Source organism: Sus scrofa, chromosome 16, assembly GCF_000003025.6.
Source record: "Sus scrofa isolate TJ Tabasco breed Duroc chromosome 16, Sscrofa11.1, whole genome shotgun sequence".
Classification (NCBI taxonomy): domain Eukaryota; kingdom Metazoa; phylum Chordata; class Mammalia; order Artiodactyla; family Suidae; genus Sus; species Sus scrofa.
The window spans coordinates 30,441,199-30,467,387 of record NC_010458.4 but is presented as its reverse complement, the minus strand read 5'-3'; the positions used below and the strand labels follow the sequence as shown (position 1 = coordinate 30,467,387).

At 36.0% G+C, this 26,189-nt stretch overlaps 1 protein-coding gene across 2 annotated transcripts in view; it reads right to left on the bottom strand.

Annotated features, from left to right (window-relative positions):
* The window catches only part of PARP8 (poly(ADP-ribose) polymerase family member 8), a 181,617-nt gene that overhangs the window by 19,029 nt on the left and 136,399 nt on the right, over positions 1-26,189 (bottom strand). For both annotated transcript variants that reach the window (XM_021076746.1, XM_003133932.5), the window contains exons 16-23: positions 17,279-17,371; positions 10,292-10,417; positions 8,990-9,055; positions 6,449-6,516; positions 4,650-4,698; positions 3,452-3,564; positions 3,143-3,215; positions 1,878-1,947 (exon numbers count right to left, since the gene is read on the bottom strand). In XM_021076746.1, coding sequence (XP_020932405.1) covers positions 1,878-1,947; positions 3,143-3,215; positions 3,452-3,564; positions 4,650-4,698; positions 6,449-6,516; positions 8,990-9,055; positions 10,292-10,417; positions 17,279-17,371 — 658 coding nt within the window. The remainder of the gene's footprint in view (positions 1-1,877; positions 1,948-3,142; positions 3,216-3,451; positions 3,565-4,649; positions 4,699-6,448; positions 6,517-8,989; positions 9,056-10,291; positions 10,418-17,278; positions 17,372-26,189) is intronic.

Sequence of the window (26,189 nt, the reverse complement as noted above, 5' to 3'; positions counted from 1 at the left end):
CAAAAGGTGCAGAGGTGGTGGTGTCAAGTTGAGGAACAGGCTTAGGATTTCAGAGGGAAAGGCAAAGGCTATCATGGGCAGAGAGACTGTTCTAATCTCCACTTCCTAGACCCACAGCACTCAAAACCAAGTAGGGAGCTATTTCATCTCACTGAAGAGGTTCTTACTTTTTTTCCACATCAAGGACACTTAAAAAATTGGATGAACACTATCTATGGTCCCTCTTCCCAGACAAATGAACATTCATACCGACAAGCTTTACATTCACTTATGTCCCCTACAAACCCGCCCATGAACCCATGTACGGAGTCTGTGCACCAGCATAAGCAGCAGAAAATCACAGTACTTGATGATTTGTTGTGTTTTCCTTGTCTATGTTGAGGTGGTACTTATTTATTTAAACTGGTTTTATATGAGGTTTTTTTTAAATTGTGTTCTGTCTTAATAAGATTTAGAGTCTGATCTATGCTGATTCTAACTGTCTTCTCCAATGAGCTACACTATTTTGTTTTCTATACCATCTTCTTCTTCTGGTATTTATTTTCCTGGTGTTATTTTGATGTACCGTATATTTAGAGGTCATTATTTCTTAACAATATGCTTTCCTACAATGTGACTCTGCTACTCTTTCATCAGGAGATGGAGTCTAACTCCCCAGCCTCTGAACATGGAGGGGCTTGGGACTGCTTTGATCAACACTGTAGGAAGGAAGTGGCGCCAGGCGATTTCTGAGGCTGATTCAGAACAGGTACAGAGTCCACCTGGTGCTCCTAGGACACATGCTCTGGAAAAGGTCAGGGTGGAACACTAAGAGACCACTTGTGGCTGAAAGAGCATGAACTTGGGCAAAGAACTTTGACAGGTAAGCCTGGTTTACAGTTCCCCAGGCATTAGACCTAAGCATCCCTTTCCCTAATATGAGGTATCAGGCACTATGTGAAGACATCTCCTGAGGTTGTTTATTGGAATCACATAACCACACACACACACACACATAAGCAAAATCAACTACATATGCAGAAGCCTATAAAAGCATTTAAAAGTCTGAAGGGAAATACACTAAACACTGAGGATGCAGGAAAGAAGGAAAGGTTTTCATTTATTTTTTATACAACTCTGTGTAGTTTCAATTTCTTTACAATGAAGAATTGCTTTATATTTTAACAGAAGAAGTTATTGTTCTAAAAAAAATCACTCTGTTCATTGTGAAATACTCCAAAATTTTTTAAAGTGCAAAGAAAAAACCACCCCAAATTTGACTCTCTAAAGATTAAAAATCCTAAAGATTTGGTAATCATTCTTTCCATATTTTGAACTCATGAAACTCCTCCTCAGCATGTTTTCAATTTACTTATAAATGTTTTTTTCAATCTCAGTAAAATATCAACAAGAAGTTGCCAATAAGAGGATGGTTTGGAGGGTGTTTTTCTAGTCCTAAGTTTTCCATACTGCCTAAAACTTCTTTACGAGATATAGAATAATCCAAAGATAAGAAGTTGGCATGACACAGAATTGCAATCAATGAGAGTCGGTTAATTTGTACATAAAGTTTTCTGTGTGCTATATAATGTTTTGCACATGTTCTATTATGAATATTTACTGCAGACAGAATAAATATAGAAACTATTGAAAGAGAAGTAAAATTAATTTTGCAACTGATAAAACATATACTCTATCTTATACACTTGAGGAAGTATTATAAATTCATCTTGACTTGTGAGCTTTTTTTTTTTTTTTTTTACTTCTGGCATTTATCAAATTACTTTAGTAAAAATGTAACAAATACACTTCATTCATCTGATGACAAATTGTGCCTGCAATATACAACAATAAAAACAATTAATAAATTTGAGGTTAGAAAAGAAACACATGCTTACCTGAGTAACCAAATGATATGCTTGACATTGGACTAAGATAGATCCCACTCCCATACATTGCACCGTGGAGCTAGAATGGGAGGAAGTGGGAGGTGAAGCGGTCAGGCAATGGTATTAGATGTCAGAATTTCACAAGAGAAAGACCTCAGTCTCAGGCCGGAGCATTAGCTCTTAGACAATGATAAAGCCCTTATTCCCAGGGCTAATTGGAAAAGAGTACTAATATTCTTGTCTTTAAAATGCAGAGTGCATTGATACATGGAAAATGATAGCCAGAGAAAAAATTCTCGGTGAAGATTTTCCACCTACCAATGACAAAGAGAGTCGCTTAGTATAAAATACTGTAGGAGGCTTTCATGTTAATGACTTTAAAATACCACAAAGAAAATAGGCTGAAACCTATGAGACAAAAGGTTGGTTAGGACTCACCTGCTAGTATACGAACAAAGTCTCCTATTCAGATTTTCATTATATAGCAGTGTCATCCCATTCTTATTCTCCTCTGCTTTTTTTAGACTTTCATTAATTGAAACTCTTCAACTGTTCTACTACTCAGAACAATTAAAATTCTCTCTTACTGTCTCCATGTTCTAGGGCCCTCCTACCTTAATGAGTATGCACTGAATATTACCCCAATAAATCTGTATTTATTTAACTGTGTCTTCCCAACTATCAGGTGACTGGCTTGAGGAACTCATTTCCTGACCTCCTTACACCATCAGATGAAAATCAGCTGTGTGAGAGTGAGGTGGGATGTGGGAGATGAGGACCATAAAGAAAGATGCAGACCACACCCGTGATATCCTGCCCACATGCTGCCCTGGGGGCTGAAAAGAAGGTAGCTGATGGCTCTTTGGTGGCCAGTCTCCAGCTGGCTTATTCTTAGCCCCACCTTTTCTTCTCGCAAAGCAGTCACACTCAGGGAGTACTCAAGAAGTGTGTGTGGGATTAGAGAGAGAATTTGTGTAACATTCTCTTTTTCTATATAAGTGTAAAGTGATTTTACTCTTTTCTCAAAGGGAAACTCAATTTTCTTTTTCTTTTCATTCCTACATTGTGTGTAGGGTCAATTCTGCTTGACCTATTTTGTGAAAATCACATACGCCTATTAGAAATTCCATGATTTTCTTTTCTGTGGAAATGTTCATTTGAAACTTTTTAAAGCACACGTTTTACCTTTGGCAAGTAAAAACATAACACTGGAATGGCTTGCTGAATTTCAATACTGAAGAATAAGGTCTCATGAAAGTATTCAGAAAATTTACCTGCAGTCGTGTATTAGAAGCAACAACCAGACCATTCCTCAGGATGGAGTGCCAGTTTTCAATGTGTGAGCCACTAAAACACAGAGGAAGGGAAGGAAAAAGCAAAATAAAAAACTGATAACCTTCTAAGGTAGTCGCAATATAACAAGTCATGGCATCTTCTCAGAGTTGTGAGTTTGCTAGTCAAGTATCATGTAGGGCACAGTCCAGGGCTAAGAGCCAACTGCTAAACGAGGATGTCTTCCTCCTCACACATTTCTGGAAGACTGAACAGGGGACACCCCCCAACATTAAGCCATATATACTCACTGAAATGCAAAGGTGCTTCCAAAGAGTTTTTTAGCAGCTCTAAAATTGGATTCTTTGGCTGGTGGACTGCTAAGAAGAAGGAACTGATGGGGAGTGTGCATGAACTTCAGTTGCTGCCATTTAAAACAAAACATAATAAAACATGTCAAATTTAACATGATGACAATTTCAAATTTTCTTGGTTTAAGAATGATCTAGTTTCATACCATAATAATTTATATTAACAGGATCATTCCTATAAAAAAACCCTGCATAAATGATAAATCACATGGAATTGCTGATATGAAGGATAATTCGTTAGGCTAATGGAAAAGGAATAGGAGACAGACAATCCAAAGTCATTTATATTTAGCTTTGGAATATGCTATGTAATCATATTCAAGCAGATCTGTCTTCCTAATTACATTTCTTTTTGAGGACTTTTATTACTGAATTCCCTAAGCATCCACTAGCTATTCAACTGGGGAAATATCTGAGAGTTTGCTAAGCAGAAAAGTTAGTTTGAGATTTTAAAATTGCAAAAATCATCATCATGCTTTATTTGTATATATTTATAAAACTGGAAATTACCTACATTCAAATGTTAGTTCCCCCCTCATTCGTGGAAAAAAATTAAAACAGAATCTTTTGAATTGTTTGCTTGACAGTTTTCTAATTGCTGCCCTTTTCCCTAAGAATATATATACATACACAGGAACCCAATATATAGGAATCTCATAGTTTAGAGAGTCATGGAGAGAGAGTTTAGATTTTAGATAGCTCCTAGGTGACGATCAGAACTGAAATCTGAGTCCATTAGCTTTTTCTTTACTTCGTAAGGGTATTAGGCCGATAAATAAGATATCTGGGAGGCAATGTCTTCTTCGATGAAGCTGTGCCAACATTAAACTGACAATGATAAAAAGCATATTACCTTTTCCTGGTCAATCTCTAGATAATGTTTATCACTTGTGGAATAACTAAATGATTTCATATTGATTTGTTGACTAGAAATAAAAAGACCGAAACTGAATTTGATTTCTTGGAAAAAACGTGGAGGTGGGGTGTATGTGGTAATTTCGAACTGAAGAATTTAGGCTTATACTGAGTTCACTTTAAATTCCTAGAGAGACTGCCTAAAAACATAGGGGCCAGTTCTCCCAACTAATAAGTACTCCTCCCATTTCTGTATGTACATATATGTGAAAAAACGACTTACCCTGTTAACTGGCAGTTTCACAATATGTGACCTATTACTTGAAATAACCCTGAAATTAATTAAAATAATCCATCAGTCACAAATAAATGCCACACATATTTAAACTTGTTTTTTTTTTCAGTTTGCAAGTGATTAAAACTTTCTTTTGCTGTGACATAAACTAAATTGAGTAATAATTTTACTTAATTATATCATTTACCTTTGCTTCCTGAAATAATTTAAAGACCTTTATGTAATAAAAAAGATAATATTTTACTCTTAGAAAACACAGAAGTAGCTCTTTAAAACTTAAGACATATAGTATTTAATATTTAATAACTACTACCTCAGATATCAGCAAAATGAATATTTATGAATATACTTTCAAATAATGAGAATCTAAATTCAAAGATTTAGAAGCTGATTCATACATCTGCTTCCTTTGTTCCTCCCTCTATTATCTAACTAAGAATGAGTTTTAAGATGCTTTTCTTTCTTTAAATATCTGAGGATCTTTGTGTTGATATATACAATGGTTTTTCACAACCTGGTATTCACCATATGTAGATAATAAAGTTGAAAAAAAAATTCAGGTATCTGAAATAACTAATTGTCATATGCTTTTCAGTATAGAAAATAATCACTAAAAATGTAAAACATGTTGGTAAATTTTATTCATGAAAGAAGAGTGACTAACAAGCTGAAGAAAATAATTAAAAGTAAACAACCAGGTTGACTTCAGGGAAAAAAAAAAAGAGATTAGATATTTGAGATTTTTTAACCTTCATTATGAATACAACTTAATGTGACAATTTAAACAGTTAAAATTTAAAAAGTATGTGTTATTTTATTCAATTTGTCAGAATTTTAATAATAGATTTTAAAAGATACAAAGAAGAGAGACTTTTAAAACCTAATTTTTGTCATGGTCTTCTTAGACTAAATTAAAAGTGTTTCTATAAGATTCTGCCTAAGTGAAAGTTAAGTACTTAGAACCATGATGTCGCCAGATTCTTTCTCCTTTGCCCATCTTTACACAATTTTTCAAAACCTCCTGGTACAGCCTGGAGTAAGTACTCATTCAGACCAATCTCTTATAATCTTTACATGTGCATTACTCCATGATAACCATGGTCAATTCCATAGTCTTTGAGTTGTGATTTCAAAGAGACATACATAAAACCTTCAAAGTTATCATGAGTAGACACTATTGTTTTCTTTCTGCAGATGAGAAACCAGAGGGCAAAATTATTTGAAGTAAGTGTTGTAGCAAGGTGAGTTCTCAGCCCACCTCTCAACTACTCCTTTAACCCTCCTTCTAGGATCCACGCTGGGCTAACGCTGTGCCCTTCACCAGGCTTTCTCGGAAACATCTGCATTATCAAATAAAGAGTTTATCAAATTTATACTGTCTTCGTTGTTAACAGAATAAATTAAACAAAATGTACATTTTAGAAAAACTTTCAGTAGATGTTTGAGGCAGTGAGCTTTATCACTTAGTTAACTAGAAAATTAAATGAACCAAAATGGCTTAACCACGTAATCCAGCCAAATTTTTAAAAACTATAGATAAACTGCCATCAACGGCACCATATATCTGTGTAGTGCACATAGCAGCATTTTCTTCCTCTTGTGATGCACAAGTTTTAATTAAAGTGAGAGTCATTAAGGATTCTTGGACTGTAAAATCACCAGGCCTCTTAGGCTTGTAGAACTGTAGCACTGCAGGTCTTGTAAAATAGGCTTTTTTTTTTCCCCCCCTTAAAGCAGGCAGTAGAAATTGATGCAGTTTTCATTAAGAGGAAAACTAAATTTTATACCATTGCAGTAAGGGATGAGCAAGGGGATCTTGTTTATCCATCTGCTTCTTGATTTCCAGATATGGTGCCTGAAAAAAAGTCATTATATGTCTTGATTTTTTTCTTGAAAATTCCTTTATTCCTTCTTAGTTTTCACATTTGCAAAAGGAAAATCAGATTGGACCAGTATGCCTAATTCAGATAAACCTGCATAGCTGTGGTTGTGACATGGTCATGGCAACTACCACCTCAGCTGTTTCTCTGCAAGATTATATGAACTCTAATTTTCCATGAAGCACAAAGAACTTGCCCAAACATTTTGCTAAGACACTTGACCAAAGTTTAGCCTGGCTTCTATGCACTGGGCCAAGGTCCTACAGCCCTGCTGAGTCCTTTGCTCAAGAAAACCCAATGCTGTCAAAACACAAAAGTAACAACCCACACTGCTAATCTGTCCGTGATTCTCTACTTATCCCTCTCCCCTGAAATTTTTCATTTCCACAGAACACCTCCTTTTCACTTTTATGTAGCCCCTTTTTCTCTCTGTCTCACATTAAATCTTTAGTCACCTTTGTCTTACTCAGAAGTGACCTCATCTCACAATGGGAGTCTCTCCCCCTCTACTGCAGTTCTTAAATAAATCTGTCTTGCCACCTTTACCAAGTGCCTGGTTTCTCCTTGACATTTTTAACTTTTTAAACTAATGGTAAAGCCAAACTCGTCATAGCTACTGCTCATGCTCATATCTGAGGGTACTGACTTCAGGCAGATCTTCACATGAGAAGATTGGACATAATTTACGTACGAAGATGACCCCTTTCTTTTAAAAGTATTCATGGAATTCACCCAGACAATTATCCTTTTCATGGAACAAAAGACAATCTGTCTGTGACAATTTAGGTCTATCTATAGGACCGTCCATTCTTGAAAATAGGACAGCATAATGTCGTATTTCTTTGGAGAATTTTAAAGAATCTGACATGATAAAAACCTGACAGCATCCCTATGAAGTATAGGCTGAAGGAGGACGCCACGTTGCTATTTACCATTTTGACAGTGAAGACACTTAGGCATTAAGCAATGAAGCAACGTGCCCAAGGTCACAGGCCACGTCACTGATGAGCAAACTACTGCATGGGCCTCCAAATTCCTAGGCTGACACTCACTCATCTCCACTGCCTCCTATTAAAATAGCTTACACGTGACCCAGAAGAAAGGAAGCAATTCTTGGCAGAGCGCTGATCCCAGAGTCTGAGTTTGTAGCTATTTTTAAATCCAAGAATGATCTGGAACTAGGGCTAGGGTATAGTATAAATACCCTATACCAAAGTTTTTGGTAACTAAAAATGTTTATTTAACTTTACTGAAGATACTGCAATAGGTTCTTTGTTTTCCCCTAAGTGGAAATGCATTTATTGTTTTCTTTTCCTTATACAAATAATACATATTTGTTTGAAAAGAAATTCAGGTAATATAGAAAGGACATAGAAAAACAGCTGGAAAGGATGACGGTGTTTAAGTAAATAATAGAACTTGCAAATTAAAAGATCTCTTGCTTATTCTTGTCTGACATATACTAAGTGTTGAATGAATGAATGAATGAATACTTGACGAATAAGTAACTAATGAAAGAATCAAGAATCAAATTTGGGAATGTAAAAACGTATTTGGGAGCACATTTGTAAATGGAGTAGATGTGATGGCAGGGCAGGGGGATAATGGGAGTAAGCGGGTGGGGGAGTGACACAGAAGCTTTGTGGCCCCCAACACAGATGATGACCCAGAGTACTACTTGCTTTTTATAAACCTGCAAAGGCCTCTGGGGCCGTGTAAGCCTTGAAACCACCATATGCCAACTGAACCCATGATGTGTGTTGTCAATTACAGAATATTAATTTCTGCTCATAATGATGAGCTTTAAACCTCTCTTCAAGTCTTTGGCAGGAGAAAGGCCTCAATAATTCAATAGGATGTACTTTTCCAAGTGCTGGACTATAGCCCAGTGATATAATACACTTTCATAAAAATCCCTGAACCCTGCTCATCAAATTCTTCCACCAAAGCCTCCCCAATGGCCCAAAATATAAACTCATACCTTCAAAGTATCTGGCGTCTTCCAAATTTGTTTTGAGATTCAGTGTTACTTCTAAAATATTTATGTATAATTTACACCTGATAGAATGTTTTTATTTTAACATTAAAATGATACTTTGAAATTGCTACTGTTAATTAAAACTGACAGTCTAGGAAGATGGTACCAGACTTAACTTTTGCCTTAAGGTATCCTGACAAATTCTCAGCTGAGTTTGAGAGCAGAAAATTAGGATTATAATTATGCAATTACCCTCCAAAGTCACAGTGATAGCATGCCAATACACTGATGTCATTTAATTAAAACATCCTAGTACAAAACAATTTTAATTTTTTTAAGATTTTAATTTTACTCTCATGTAATAGAAACGTCTACATTTCACTGCAGAGCCAGTACTCTCAGATATTTTAAAAATATAATTTCACTCAAGCAAAACTGAACCGTACAAGACTACAAGATGATATACTTACTTGTGTCATTTCTCTAATAGAAGTTATGCTATCCAAAGCTTTCATTACTCGATCATAGTTCTTTTTCTGTTTGAATGAGGAAAAAATAGTATTCACTATAAGCCTTTGTAAATCTGCACATTACTAGAGAAACATATTGTTTTGTACCTGAATTTTCCATCAGGGTCAATTTAAAAGCAATGACTGAGTTGTGTACATAAAAGGGAAGACTTTAATAAGGTGGCTCAAGGACATGGGATTTATAACTGAGTCAGAGAGAAGGAAAAAAGAAAACAACGCCAGTTCTAGTATAAGCACATAAAATCATGTTCAGCCTACAGGGGAAAAGCTATAAATACAAAATGATACTAGGCTCCTGATTCTGTTTTCACTACTAAAAAATTAAGCCATAATGAATAAAGCAAGCATAGAATCCTTCTAAAATACAAAATTCCACTTTAAATCTAACAATTTCATTTTGCTTTTATTTTCTTTTGATTAGAAGATTGTTGCCAAAAGAGTATGATTAATAAGTGTATAAATGACACCATACATTGAACTGATAATTCATTTTTAAGTATATTGTAAATACTTGCACTGTTGCCACTTAGGAAGGAAGGAAAGTTTTTCCTAGGAGGTTTGATATAGTCATTGTTTCTATAAAATGATTTCAAGATGAATAGTAATAGAAACTAAGGCAATTGTGGCTCTCATGCAATTTGAAAATTGTGTTATTTTAGAAGAATTCTGCCTAACCTCCATGAATATTTATAAATTTTGTTTTCTCAAGAAATGCCGGTTGATTAATGAGTTAAACTTTTTAATAACTTTCATATAACTGGAGAGGGAGGGAGATCAAGGGAGAGTAAAATAAAAAATACAAGAGAAAAAGGGAAATTTGTCCCTTTATCCATGATCCTCAAAATTAAAATGAGATTATCAAAAATATATAATGAAATTAAAATAATCATGTCAACCATTATAAACCAATTTTTATAGCTATTTCCCTACCTTCCATGAAGATGGGATGGGTAAAGATAAGAATTTGAGGGGGTTCAATGCGTCTTGTTCCACAAAGATGAAGCTGTGAAATGATTTTAAAGGAGAAAAGGAGAGGGGAAGCCACAGAATATGGGGAGGACAAAGTGGAAGTCAACTGAGTTTGTGGAGAAAGAATCATATTTAGTCAATGGATAGAGTTCATGACAGGTCATGGATACAATGAGTTAGTGAGTTAGTCACAAAAGAAGAAAGCTAAAGAGACTGCAATCTCAATTATCCTTAAAAGGAACCTGTGATTGGTGTGTTAGGATAGCTACTCACCCTGGGGTTGAAGGCCAGCATCTGAGGGTCGTTAGGATCTACCACAGAAGGATATGGCTCGAAAATGACAACTTTTCTAGGAGATTCCAATGCAGACCTACACATGGATACTAGTAGGTCTACCACCTTGAAATACATACATAAGAGAGTTACTACCCTTCAGGTTTTATCAAGTGCTTTGCCATTGTTTATCCCTCTCACAGTAATTAATTAGGAAAGATTCAGGATGGCTATCAATCTCTCAAATCTGTAATTTGTAGCTTTAGCACAAATTTGACCAAACTTGACTTTTAAAGTAACTAATATGGGTTGCTTCCAACTATTCACGCCTTACTAGCTCTGTAACAGTAGTGTGTGTTTGTCATGAAAAGGAACTACATGCGAACATTGTTGCAAGCTCTAAGGCAAGACAATGAGCAAGACAGGTCTCTGCTCTTGTGGAATTTACCTTTCAATGGGGGAGGTGTGCTGAAAAATCAGTTAAACAAATACAGGCTTGAAGACAGTTTTTGGTAGTGTTAAGTGCTATGAAACAGGCCTGGAAGACTAAGGCAGCAGGGGGGTACTGTCTTAAAGTGGCCAGAAAACATGGTGATGCTTCAACAGAGACCTGAATGGGAGGAAGACCATCTGGGGAGAAACCATTCCAGGTGAAGAAAACTCCTCCAAGAACAGTAAAAATCTCCTGACAGCATCTTACTTCTTCCTACTCTTTTCTGCCAAAAGCCATCAATAACCACTGATTTGCTAAACATCCTGGCCTTAATCCTAGGTTCTATGATTCCCCTGCAGTTTCCTAAGAGGCAGTACTGCATAGAAATCATCAGCATGGCTCTCCTCCCTAGTTCCTAAAACAATATGCTCTAGCAACTGAATCAAGAAAACCCACACTGTCTAAAGCGACAGAGCTCACCAGAACAGACATATCTACGGTGTGATGAGAAGAGACTTCATAAGGAAGCAGATAACTTAATCTTTATAGGGAAAGATATTTCCAGAAAGTTTTTAAACAGGCATTTAAAAAATGCACAGGAAGAGTAGGACTTTTTTTTATTCTTGTGGTTAATGAGGGTGCATTGTGACCTAATGATAGTAGTAGGGCTCACTATGTTGTGTGTATACTCACAAAAACACATCACCCAATCACAGCATCCAGAATTTCCAGTGACCTAAAATAATTAGCAACACTCAAGCCACTGGGTACAGGATCTACAAACAACACATCCCAAAGTACACAGACATACACACCCACAGTACTCACTCAGAAATGGTAGAACTGAAACAGCTAATATGTTTCTACCACACCATTCCATTTATGTGTGTGTGTGTGCAATAAATTGGATTCCAAGCAACACATATAATAATAAAGACATAATAGAATTCTCCTTTTTGTTGTCCTCTCCCATACTCATATTCCATTTACCCCAGAAAGCTGCACCTTAACCCAGATACAAACTTTTTCATTGTTATCTGGTCTCTCAATAAGAGAAGACCCAAGCAAGAATCCCTGAGAAAGAATCATTAGTAAAATAAAACAGACTTTTCTGAAACTTTTGGGAGGAGAGAATTGGTACAGTATTATACAAATCTTAAAAATTATATGCATCACAGTATGCATTTGAAGCTTTGTAAGAGTACATGCCCTTCAGATATATGGTCAAATGGCTTTTGACAAGGTTTCCCAGACCAGTCAGTGGGGAAAAGATAGTTTTTTCTACAACGGATGGTGGGAAATCTGGGTATACACGTGCAGAAGAATGAAGATGGACCCTTATCTTATACCACACACAAAAATCACTCAAAATAGAATAAAAATCTAACAAAAAAACCTTAAACCACAAAATTCTTACAAGAAAACAGGGGAAAAGCTTCATGACATTGGATTTGGCAATGGTTTTTTTGGTTTTGACACCAAAGGTATGGATGACAAAACCAAAAATTGACCATAGGACTATACAAACTTAACATTTATGTATCAAAGGACACAATCAAAGACAGTGAAAAAGCAACATGCAATGATAGACAATATTTGCAAATAATTTATGATAAGCAGTTAATACCCAGAATACATAAAGAATTCCTATAACTCAACGACAAAAAAATCAAACAACTTGATGTTAAAATGAGGAAAGTAACTGAATAGACATTTCTTTTAAGAAGATATACACATGGCCAATAAGCATATGAAAATATGCTCAACATCCCTAGTCATCAGAGAAATGCAAATAAAAATCACAATGAGATACCACCTTACAAGTATTATAAGGATGGCTACTTTTATATATGATGGCTACTATATATAAAAATAAAAAAAACCAGAAAATAACAGGTGTTGGTGAACATATGGAGAAATTGGTACCCCTGTGCACTGTTGATGGGATTATAAAATGGTGCAACCACCACAGAAAACAATATGGCGGTTTCTCTAAAAAGTTAAGAATAGAAATTCCATATGATCCTGCTGGAAGTGACAATCTTACCCATGGTTATATATCCAAAAGACCTGAAAGAAGGATCTTGAAGAGACATTTTCTTAGCTGTGTTCATGGCAACATTATTCACAATAGCCAAGAAGTAGAAGCAACCAAAATATCCACTCACGAATGAATGGATAAACAAAACATGGTGTGTATACATATATACACACACACAATGGAATATTATTCAGACTAGGAAAGGAAAATTCTGTCACCTGTTATAAAATGGATGAACCTTGAGGACTTTATGCTAAGCGAAATAAGCCAGTCACAAAAAAGTCAAATATTGCACGACTTCACTTATGAAGTACATAAAGTAATAAAATTCACAAAAATAGAAAGTAGAATGGTGGTGGGAGGAAAATGGGAGTTGCTGAATGAGTAGAGAGTTTCAGTTCCACAAGATGAAAAGTTATGGAACTCTGTTTCACAGCAATGTGGATATACTTAACACTACTGAACTGTGTGCTTAAAAATGATGAATGTAGTAAATTTCATGTTAGATTTTTTTTTACCACAATAAAAAAGGTACTAATGGATACAATAATAACCTGAACAATGTTCCCCTTTCAATCACAGACTTATTAAACACCTTGTGCCCAAAGCTTCAAAACAAAACTACTAAAAAGAGTATATGCATTGTTTTGTCAATAATTTCACTGGTGGATTTAAGTAAATTATAATGAAAATAATGGATATCGTGGTAAATAATTAAATTAATAGAATATTTTTGTTACTATATGTCCTAACCTAACTCTCAAGAAACAGTGTAACCACCCTGGTAAAATTCTGTGCTGTCTACCAAAGTTTCATACTCCTTGTATGGATGTAGGGCTACTGCCCAGAGGCAACTGCTGGGCAAGGGACTGTCCACCCTTTTTGTCTACATCAGGCCATATACTAGTTTTAACCAATGGATAGTAAGTGGAAAAGAGCTGAGCTGAAGAAGAAACAGGTCTGTCTTCTCCCCTTTTCTCTTTCCTTCTGCTTGGCGTATGGAAAACAGCAGCGTCTGGGGTACACGGAATCCATTTCCTTAATGACCACACAAAGCTGCTCAACAAATATTCCAACTGGACAGTGGTGTGAGTTAGAAATAAAAGTCTACTTTTTTTTTTTTTTTTTTTTTTTTGGCTTTTTAGGGCCGTACCCACAGCATATGGAAGTTCCCAGGCTAGGGGTTGAATCGGAGCTGCAGCTGCCAGCCGACACTATAGCCACAGCAATGCAGGATCCCAGCTTCGTGTGTGACCCACACCACAGCTCATGGCAATACCATATCCTTAACCCATTGAGTAAGGCCAGGGATTGAACACACACCCTCATGTATACTAGTCCGTTCTTTACTTCTGAGCCACGATAGGAACTCCCACAAAGTCTACAATCTTAAGTCATTTTAACTGTACAGCTTATCTGTTACAGAAGATAGCATTCATAATCTTTGAACAAAGAAAGGCTCAAATCACAGTGTTTGGATCTGTATTCATTTTGCACATGATAATTTTTCCCTGGATTAAAACGATGTACAATACACCCTGGAAAAGATGCAGATTTAAAATTGTAGACCAATGGCCTTCAAACATTTCAATAGTAATTCCTCCCTTTCTTTCTTGCTTGCTTTCTTACTTTCTTGTTTTCTCTCTTGCTTTCTTCTTCTTCTTCTTCTTTCTTTTTTTTTTTTTTTTTAAAGAAAATCATATATGAGTACCCAATACATAAAAAAATAAAATGGAGCTGCTGTTCTGGTCAAAGTGATATTTGGAGGCCCGGAGCCCCAGCTGTTGAGACACTCTCCTCCCAGCCCGGCCTCCTGCAGCATCCCTCTAAGAAACCTCCAGAGCTCCTCAGGGCACCACTTAAAATGCAGGAGTCAATTGATGCCACAAGACTACAGAGACATAGTGTCTATTTAGAGAAATAATCCATTTCCATGTAATCTCGAGGATTATATAGTCAGAATACTGGAGTATTTCCCTTAAAGTAGTGAAAACTTTGGCTCTGGAGTAGAATCCCTAAATTCTCTAATTTTTTTGGATACTGATCTTTAGACCCAAATCACTAAGTTGATCTGATCAGGTACTTGTGCTCTGTTAGTCTTTTATATAATCCAAAAGTAATTTCTCCTTAAGAACCATTATTTTTAAAGATGTATCTATAATAAGAGGGAAAAAAAATTACTAGTTTTCCTCCTAATCAATTATTCTTTATTTCGAGGCTTTACTTCCTTTCCATTTCAAATTGTTTGAGAGACATTTTATATCTTACAAAATGCACAAACATTAACTATACTCCTTGAAGAATTAAACATAATATATATACATGTATATTGATACACACACCTGTGTAAAGTTTATTTTTACATAGCTATAAATAGCATCATTAAAGTATCTTTTTTTCTTTCTTTTCTTTTTTTTTAGCAGTATTAGTTCCAAAGGATGAAATAACTTTCACATTAAAAACAAACAAACAAAAAAAAACAACAAAAAAAACACCAAAAAAAAAAAAAAAGGAAAAGAAAGATAAAAGCTCACCATGGTTAGATACATTTAAGAAACCCTCTACATATAGGTTAGTCATTGTCTTAAATATCAGGGATTCTCAGAGCTTTTCATACGCATATTTGCACTTACTGGGTATAGTGGCAATATTAAGATGTGTTTTTGAAATTTATTTTAATAATGGAATTATTTTTTTCACATCTCATATGACAAACATTCTACTGTATGCCTTATTTTCACTTACAACCCATTATATCTCAAATAGTGTCCCTAATATTCCATCAAGTGGATGCATCTTAGTTTGGTTCATCGGTGAAATAACTAGGTTAAGGGAATGTAAATCTATGAGGCCTGGGCTGTCTGTGTTAATGGTTGTACTGCCTGTCACATGGCAGGCATTTGATACTGAAAGAATGACCATATGTCTACTGCATGATCATTTTTCCACCCATCTTTGTGAATTTTGTAAAATTTTTATACACTTAGCTTCCTGTTGATTTATAGTGAAGCTAAATATTTTCTCATTTTTTTTCTTACTAACTATAGGTCCACATTTGTGAATTGTGCATTCATTTCTTCTATTAATCTGCTATGATTTTCATGTTTTTCATCTCAATTTTTAAGGCTTCATGTAATTAAGTTTGTAGCAAAACACACTTTTTCATTGTGTTCACTATTTTTATCAAGTAAAAAAGGAACATAAAGTAGGTATGGACTCAGATCTGATATTTTGATATTTTTATGATTTCTTGTATCTGCATATGCATGAACCTGATGCACCACCTAGGCTGCGCATGCTTACTTTGACTCTTCTCTAGTTTGTATATAGCCTTTTTTTTTTTTTTTTTTTTTTTTTGGTGGCTGTACCTGTGGTGTATGGAAGTTCCTGGGCCAAGGATTCATTCTGAGGTGCAGCTGTGACCTATGCCGCAGTTGCGGCAATGCTGGATCCTTTAACCCACTGTGCTGGGCCGAGAATTGAACTCATGCCTCCACAGTGACAAAAGCCATTGTAACTGTATTCTTAACACACAGTGCTATAGCGGGAAACCCTGTATATAACATTTTTAAACAAAACTATTCTTTAAGCTTTCTGGAATTTGTTTTTGCACCCAGTGTAAAGAGCTAAAATATTTTTCTCCCCATGTTGCAGGTCACTTGTTCCTATTTCACTAAACCATGTTTATTTTACAACATGATGTGATACTTCCTTTAATATGTACTAAATGTATTTGTAACTTAACCTATTTGGGAGATAATCTGTCTTTCTACTCATTGCCAGCACTGTATTTTGTCAAAATATCATAGGATTACATAATACAGCTTTGTATATGGTTGGTCTCCATTAATTAACTTTCATTATTTTTTAAGTTTTCTGTAATTTTTTTCTTTTAGACTTATTAGAAATTCAGTCAAATCCCACAAATAAAAAAAAAAACGTAATCGAAATTGTAATGAAATTGCATGAAGTACCAAGTTTGGGCACCTTTACAATTTATTTTTTTCCTTTCCAGAAACATGGAACACTTCTCTATTTCCAAGTTGTTTCTTTGTTTTTTATATTTTTCCTTCTATATCATAAACACTGCTATTGTAAAATTGAATGTGCTCTTTTTATTGTATGTTCTGCTCATTATCTTCTCACCTAAATTTTAAAAATAAATTGGCTTCCCTTTCATGGCACTAAAACTTTACAAAATAAACTTTAGGTAATTCAAGTGCAAGGGTTTCAGTATCTCATATTCACCATGTGAGAAAGAGACAATTATTTTCCAAACAATAGAAAGGTGGTTTAATTTCTCCTCTTGGCAATTACGAAATGACAAAATACACATTTTAAAATTGGCAAAATTTAGTTTCTATCTAAAAATGTCAAATGCTGGCTTGCCTTTTAAATCTATCAATAAACTACCAAAAGTTTGCCCCAAAGAAGGACAGAGTAAATGTAACTAGTGCAACAGAATAAATTTTTCAAATCAAAATATGGAATAATTGGTATTATGTGTTACTACCTGAGCTCCAGTTGCTATTTCATCAGCAGCTTCATTCATTACTCCCAGGGTTTGAAAAGCAAATACACACAGCTCTCGTTCACACACAGTAGGCTACAAGAGAAAGAGGAATCAATTCAACATTTTTCCCATCTTTTGATTCCTAAATTAAATACATGACATTCTTTATAATAGAAAATGCAAAGTTTTAGAACGTTAAAAAGGAAGAAATATTATGTAAATATTATTTACAATAGCCAAGATATGTAAGCAATCTAAGTGCCCACTGACAGATGAAAGGATAAAGAAGATGTGGTATGTATAAATCCAGTGGACTATTACTCAGCCATAAAAAGAATGAAATATTGTCATTTGTGAGAACACAAACAGACCTAGAAAGCATTATGCTAACTCAAATAAGACAAAGACAAATACCATATGATTTCACTTGTATGTGGCATCTAAAAAATAAATGAACAAATACAGCAAAAGAGGGAGGTTAAGAGGTACAAACTTCCAGCTACCAAATACATGAATCACAAGGATGAAATGTAGAGTGCGGGGAATATAGTCAATAACAATGGTATGTCTTTGTATGATGACAGATGGTAACTAGACTTAGCATGGTGATCATTTTGTAATGTATAAAAATATTAAATCATTATGTGGTATACTAGGAACTAGCAAAGTATTGTAAGTTAACTTATTTCAGAAACAAACTCATAGAAAAAGAGATCAGATTTGCCGTTATAAGAGGGGGTCAGGGAAGGGGGAATTGATGAAAGTGGTCAAGAGGTACAAACTTTTAGTTATAAGATAAATATTAGGAATATAATGTACAACATAATACAATTAACACTGCTGTATGCTATATACGAAAGTTAAGGGAGTAAATCCTAAGAGTTCTCATTACACAAAATACTTTTTTCTTTTTCTTTCTGGGTTATTTTGTATTAATATAAGATGATGGATATTCATTAAGCTTGTTGCAGTAATCATTTCATGACACATGTAAGTCAAATCATTATGCTGTACACCTTGAACTTACACAGTGCTATATATACTCATATCTCAATAAAACTGGAGTGGGGGTGGGGAAGGAAAGAAATACCACTTTATTTTAAAAAATCAAATTTCTAAATTTAGGTAACAATTAGTAAATATTTATTAACTGATACAGAGTCACATATATGATAAAAAAATTTCGGTTAATTTTAGGCACTTGTACACAGAATGATTTAGCAATAGGTGAAAATATCCTTAAATTGGAAATCCATCTCGCCTGCTGAATATACATTTGCACACGAGATGTATTAAAAAAAAAAAGCCGATATCTAAGCTGGTGATATACTTAAAAATGAGATTGAACCCCAAAGCTGTGTAAAACAAATATACAAAGGAGAATTCCATTTCTTCCTAGGTAATTTTCTCTGGAAGAAATAAGCATGACTCGGCTTACTTGCCACCCAGCTCTTGAAAGATTGGTTTTGTTGCAAAGACTTTTGACTTCAATAACCTCCTGAAGTCAACAGCGCTGAAATATACACTCTGCAATTGCTTTGGAAGAGCTCTCATCTTTCAAATCTAATACAGTGTCATCTGTTTGATTTATCTTATCTCCCAAGTTACATTGCATTAGGTAGCTGATGAAGCCTAACACGATGCAGCCTGGGGTGCCCGGCTCAGCAGACAGACGCATTTGTTAGTGCCACTGCTCCTATGCTCACTCACTTCAAAGGATGGCTTGGTCTACTGCTTGACTAGTGGGAAGCATGGCCCCATTCCAAGCATCCTTTATGTTCAGAATGGGCCCGTGTGGGGGCTTTGTAGACAAAAAGCATGACCAATCACACAAAGCTTTTGATTGGCGTTCCCCAAAGAGAATTTCTGCAAAAAATAAATTGATATATTTACTTTGTCAGCCTGAAAAGGACAGTTTGATCCCATTTCAGAAACAACAGGAAAAACTACCTATGGTAGGAAATTAAAGTAAGTTCTTCAACCAGACTCAAGCTACACACATTACTGTATCTATCTGGATACATACAGAGCAGACTGTTCAATTTCTACTACTTTTTCTTTTACTTTAGTGTTTAACCTATTCTTGATCTTCTGTTTGTGTGTGTGTGTGTGTGTGTATGTGTGTGTGTATCTATATGCATATACGTTTGCCCCTCAATTTCCCCCACTGACATTGGGTTGTTTCTTCTGTTCACTTTCTACGAGTGTGGTATGGCTTGAAATAATAGCAGCAACCATTTTTGTTGCACATTTACTATAGTGTCAAACACCATATCGGTGTTGAGTATAGTGAAACTCTAAGCAAATGAGAACCAGGGAAGCTAAACCATGGAAATCATAAAGGGCCATAGGCATTAATTCATGTACTAGCATATCCAAAGTTTACTGAGGAAGTACTCAGAGACACAGAAGGTACTTTGTTTTTCATGACTAGAATCCATCAATTCCAAAGCTGAATAATAAGAAAAGGCTCATTTAATGTGTGTGTGTGTGTGTATACACTAGTGTGTGTGTGTATGTATATGTGTATATACACACACACTACAGATACAGTGTGTATATATATATTTATATATGTTTTTATTTGAACCTTGGATAATTAATTATACTTATTTTCTGATAATCCAAATATACATGTATTTATGTAAGTGTGCTCCCACACATATGCCAGGGAGTATAACGGTAGAAACGTTTTTGCTACCAAATTGTTGCCTTAAACAATATAATTGAAATAAAATACTCTGCTAAACTAGACTAAAAGATAATATTTTGGAGGATAATTTTTTGAAATTTTAATTCTCTAGCAGCAAACTTTGTCCCTCATCCTAGTTACTCATGCGCCATCCTGACTTTGTCTCAAATGATTTTTACCAATTTGGCCCAGACCTCCTAGTCTTTATCTTGGGTAACAAGTGAACAACAATTCAATGTTTCCTGCACTGCTTTCTCTGCATTACAGTTTCGTTCCCCTCCCAGACCTGTTTATATTCAAACCTCTAAATCTCCAAATTACATGGGCTTACCAACTGACTCATTAATAAACCTACATTCCTAATAATAAAGCTATGGCTTAGTTACTTTATAGACACTCCTTTTCTTTCCTGCATTTTTTTTTTGTTTGTTTGTTTGGTTGAAAAGTGACCTTTCCTCCCATACTCAAATTTGTAAGGCTGGTTTGTAGGAATATCCTGTTACTTCAACTGAAGAAGAAAATCAGGTACCCTAAAAACTTGTTTGGGGCGGGGGGTAGAAATTTTGCTATCACACTGAAAAAAATCAAAGTAGAACTACACTTTATATTCTTAAAAAATCATTTTATTTTTTCTTTCTTTTTAAAATAGCAACTATAGAGGTAGTAATATTGTGATTAATTTACATACCATACTAACACCAAACCAGGTAAACACTGTGAATTTTTTTTTTTTTTTTTCTTTCTAGGGCCGCACCCGCGGCATATGGAGGTTCCCAGGCTAGGAGTCGAATCGGAGCTATAGCTGCCAGCCTACACCACAGCAACGCAGGGTCCGAGCCTTGTCTGCGACCTACACCACAGCTCAGGACAACACCGGGATCCTTAACCCACTGAGCAAGGCCGGGGATGGAACCAGAAACCTCATGGTTTCTAGTCCCATTCATTTCTGCTGTGCCACGAGGGGAACTCCCACCAGTGAATTTTTTAAATGACAATGTTATAGTTGTAATTCATTTTTACTAGAACATTCAATAGAGTATTCAAGATATAAATGTGTTTAATTTTAAGATAACCATTTACCAACTAGTTTTTGCAGATTACTGATTTTCTCGCATGTTCATCTGCTTTTATCTGAGAGAAGTTCAAAATGTCAACACAAGATGGCGCACTAAAAGAAAGTTCTCAAATCATAAGTAATCAAGATTAGATGTCTCACCACTCACAGAAAGGACATCCTATTCAAGAAAAGAAATGGATTAATTCTTTCTTAAAAAAATGAGCAGTTACATTGTAATTAGTATTTCTCCACCTTAAGCCAATTACCAGCCAATCCCTGGCTCCTAACACATTCTGCAATAACTATATTATTTGCACAGAAAACTTCAGAATCAATTCAAAATAAAAAGAATCAGAGCGAATGGCTATGTGTATATGCATCACTGGGTCACTTTGTTGTACAGCAGAAATTATCATAGCCTTGTAAATTACACTTCAATAAAACTTAAAAAGGAATAGTACTTAAAAAAATTAAAAAACAAAACAAAACAGCCATTAAATAGCTATTACTGGACAAATGAAATTGTATGTTTCATTACATGTACTTTAATACAAAGTATGCATGCCTAAATATAACCAAAAATAGACAGTATTTACTAATCTGAGTTTATAATCAATTTACTAATTTCAATTTCTAAAATATTATCTATTCTTTCTTGAGGGGGCGGGGGCCTGCAGGTGCAGCATATGGAAATTTCCAGGCTAGAGAACAACTCGGAGCTACAGCTGCTGGCCAATGCCACAGCCACAGCAACACAAGATCTGAGCAGTGTCTGCGACCTACACCACAGCTCGAGGCAATACCAGATCCTTAACCCACTGAGGGGGGCCAGGGATTGAAGCAGCATCTTCATGGATACTAGCTGAGTTTGTTTTCGCTGAGCCACAATGGGAACTCCAAATACTACCTATTCGTAATGTTATACTATTTTATTGCCTTCAAGCAATTAGTCTCTCTAATGTAAGCTGTAAAACCATGGCAAGTCCTTCCTGCCATTACACACAATACATACAATATATTTGCAATATAACATTCACTACGCACCAATGAAAAACATGGGGTGCTTTATATGTCCCTAAGTTAAGATTCATTTTAGAAATTTTTAAGCTAAGATGAATAACTTCTAATTTTATTTGAATCAAAGCAATTTATATGTGAGCAGTAAAAGCATGTTTCAAAAAAATGGTTTTAAAGCCCTAAAGAATAGTTTAGAACCTAAAAGCATTTTAGAAACTTTGTGTTTTCAATGAATTTAAATTACTTCCTACTGAAAAGAGAAATGACGTAGCTCAAGAGAATCTAGCTGTGTATTCATATACAGCACAGTGTAGGTGAGTGGTTTGCAAACCTTTACTGCTATGGTTTTTTTGTTCAAACAAAATATTTCATGTAAGCCCAATATATAAACAGATAAAAGTGGATACTGTTCCAGGTGGAGCATATGTGCATGGTTCAGTTTTCCTAGCTATATAGAACATGGATAAAATCAGATTGAGCTCACCAGGTGGATAAGAGGACCAAGTGAGAAAGAGAACCAAGTGAGAAAAGGTTTATAAAATCTCCTTGAGACACAGAGAGGTATTTAAATATTAATGGTACTGGAGTTCCCTTCGTGGCCCAGCTGTTAACGAATCTGCCTAGGATCCTTGAGGATTCGGGTTTGATCCCTGGCCTTGCTGAGTGGGTTAAGGATCCACTGTTTCCATGAACTGTGGTGTAGGTCGCAGATGCAGCTTGGATCCTGCGTTGCTGTGGCTGTGGTGTAGGCTGGCCACTACAGCTCCGTTTCAAATCCTAGCCTGGGAACTTCCATATGCCGTGGGTGTGGCTATAAAAAGCAAAAAAATAAAAATAAAAATAAATAAATAAAAAATATTAAGGGTACTAAGTAACCTGGATAAGTTGTCTCTTTCATTTGTTTTAACCCAATGGGTATACAAAAGTAAGTATTTAATAAGAATTCTCATTGAAGCATGTTAGGAAGTAATATTTTTATTTTCATGCCCAGGGTTCATCAAAAGTCTTCATTTGTTGCTAAAATACTTCTTGCTAAAAAAGAAATGAGCAATGTGAATAAAACTTCATAATTTAAAAACTAGCATTGGAAATATAAGGGAATAATTAAGAGTATCTACTAGAAACACATAACCTACAAGACTATAACTCTCTGTATTTCTAGTTTTATAATCAATATTTTGGGTTCTTTTCATGGATTGGAAGATAGACACATTTGGGGTAGAGAAAGATTTACTGTCCATCAAGAGACAGGAATCCCAGAGGTCAAGACAGATCCACAATAAGACAGGACCAGGCCCGATCAGGCCTCAACACATGGTGATCCCTCTTGTCTCATCAAAGCTGTTGTTGGAATATTAGAATAGTTTCTGCTCAGTTTGGATATAAAAATAGTTATATTTTCCAACTAAAATTTTTTGGCATAATTATTACTTAGCTTAGCCTGTACTTCAGAACTTAAAAGTGTTAACTTCCAGACTTAGGTTGGGGGAAGTGGGGAGAAAAATATGGTTGAGATTTTTCATCCATGCTTCAAATATTAAAGTCAGAACTAAATATATGATTTCCCTTAGAAGGTAAAATGGAACATATCCAGGTTTACCCACACACTCAGTTTCTCAAGAATGGTCATGAAAGAGCCTTAAACTATGATCAAATTACAGCTGCACCTGTGGCATATGGAAGTTCCCAGGCCAGAGGCTGAATCAGAGCTGCAGCTGCCGGCCTATACCACAGTCACAGCAACACAGGATCCAAGCCGCATCTGTACTCTACACAACAGCTCACAGCAACGCTGGATTCTTAACCCACTGAGCAAGGCCAGGGATCAAACCCCCATCCTCATGGATACTAGTCAAGTTCTCATCCTGCTGAGCCACAATGGGAACTCTGATTTCAGTCTGAAAATAAGAACCTTGTAACCAACATTTGTCTATGGTCCTCCGCAAGACTGGATACACAAAAATATTAGGAGTTCCCGTCGTGGCGCAGTGGTTAACGAATCCGACTAGGAACCATGAGGTTGCGGGTTCGGTCCCTGCCCTTGCTCAGTGGGTTAACGATCTGGCGTTGCCGTGAGCTGTGGTGTAGGTTGCAGACGCGGCTCGGATCCCGCGTTGCTGTGGCTCTGGCGTAGGCCGGTGGCTACAGCTCCGATTCAACCCCTAGCCTGGGAACCTCCATATGCTGCGGGAGCAGCCCAAGAAATAGCAACAACAACAACAACAACAACAAAAAAAAAAAAAAAAAAAAAAAAAAATTAGAACCTCAGGTTTCCCTGACTTTGCTTTTGTAGGATGGAGCACTAGTCTCGAGAGGTGAGAGTAGAATTGCAGGCCTCATAATCCAGAGCAAGTAATCTGGGACACTTTCATATGGCAGAGAAGAAAACGAGATCATGATTCTCATGTCACATGCTGATGTGGGAAACAGGAAAGTCTGTTAACCAGGGACACACAGAATGAGTGCCAAGTGTCACTGACAAAGTTCCAACTTTGTGGGGAGACTAATCCACATAACCACATGAGCGGTTTTCTCTAACAAAATGCAGCAGCTCACATACAGGGTTCAAAGAAGAAGGTGAACACCTGCACTGATCCAGAAATGAGACGCCGAAGGTGAGCATAACAAAAAGACACTGGGAAATTACTGGTTGATAAAAACAGTGGTGATTCTGGCAGTAAAGCTTTGTTTTTCTATTTTGCAAAAACACTTGATAAAGACCAAAATCAACATTTTAAAGCACCTCTAAAACAGGTGACTGCATTAACACTCTGATTCCAAAGTGTAGAGAACAAGTGCTCTGGTTTTGGTGTGGTTTTCTGATCAAAATCAAGACCATACTGCCAAAGCGAAATGCTGGGGTTACAACAATGCTCTTGGCAATGTGGGTCTTATGCAGATTCAAAGTATTACACGTCAGGACTCACACCTGGAAGTGATACTTATAACCTTTGAAAACAAAAGATAAAATCAGACCAACTGTGGTACTTCTAAATAAGTAGTTTAGTTCCTTGTTGCAGACACTGTGACATGCTTACCTCGACCTCTGAGTAAAGTAGTAGAATAGCAGTGACTGAAATTTTAGGACTTTTGGGAAATTGGGATAAAAAACAATCAGGTTTAAAGAAAAGGAGAAAAATATAAAGAAACAGTCTGAATTTTGACAGGGAAAGACCTAACAAACGCAATAAACATTAGGCCCAGAAATCTATGGAAACCGGAGTTCCCGTCGTGGCGCAGTGGTTAACGAATCCGACTAGGTACCATGAGGTTGCGGGTTCGATCCCTGGCCTTGCTCAGTGGGTTAAGGATCTGGTGTTGCCGTGAGCTGTGGTGTAGGTCACAGACTTGGATCTCATGTTGCTGTGGCTGTGGCGTAGGCCGGCAGCTGTAGCTCCGATTAGATCCCTAGCCTGGGAACCTCCATATGCTGTGGTCATGGCCCTAGAAAAGGCAAAAAGACAAAAAAAAAAAAAAAAAAAAAAGAAATCTATGGAAACCAAGTTTTATCTAATCAATTGAATCACTTACTGGGCTATAACATATACTCTTTATATCCTGGGGATTTACTGTAGTTTTAAATGTGTTATATGGGCTGAATGAGTGATCAATAAATCAGTTTATTGGTTAATAACTCATAGGAAACTATATCTGTAATAATTTTTATACACTACTGAAATTATACACTATACATTATTGAAGTGACGGTAAAATATACTACAATGTAAAGATAAGAGAGATACAGAAAAAAAGAATATACCTGATTTGGGCGAGATATCTGTTTAACAGAACCAGGAGGTAGTTTACTTCTCTTCTTTTGAAGATGAGATGTTTCTGTATTTTCATTTCCTGATCTGATTTCTTTTTTGTTTTTCTTTTTTTTGGGGGGGAAGCACCCACAGGATGCAGAAGTTCCTGGGCCAGGGACTGAACCCATGCCATGGCAGTGACTTAAGCCACAGCAGTGACAACACCGGATCCCCACCCCACTGTGCCATTAAGGAACTCCTCTGATCTGATTCCATATGTTACTTATCTTACTATTTAAGATATCAAAGTTTTCTGATTTCCTTAGATATCAGTTGACCCACAGCAACATAAAACCACCTGACGACTGGCTATATTTATTTAGAAAATGTTATATC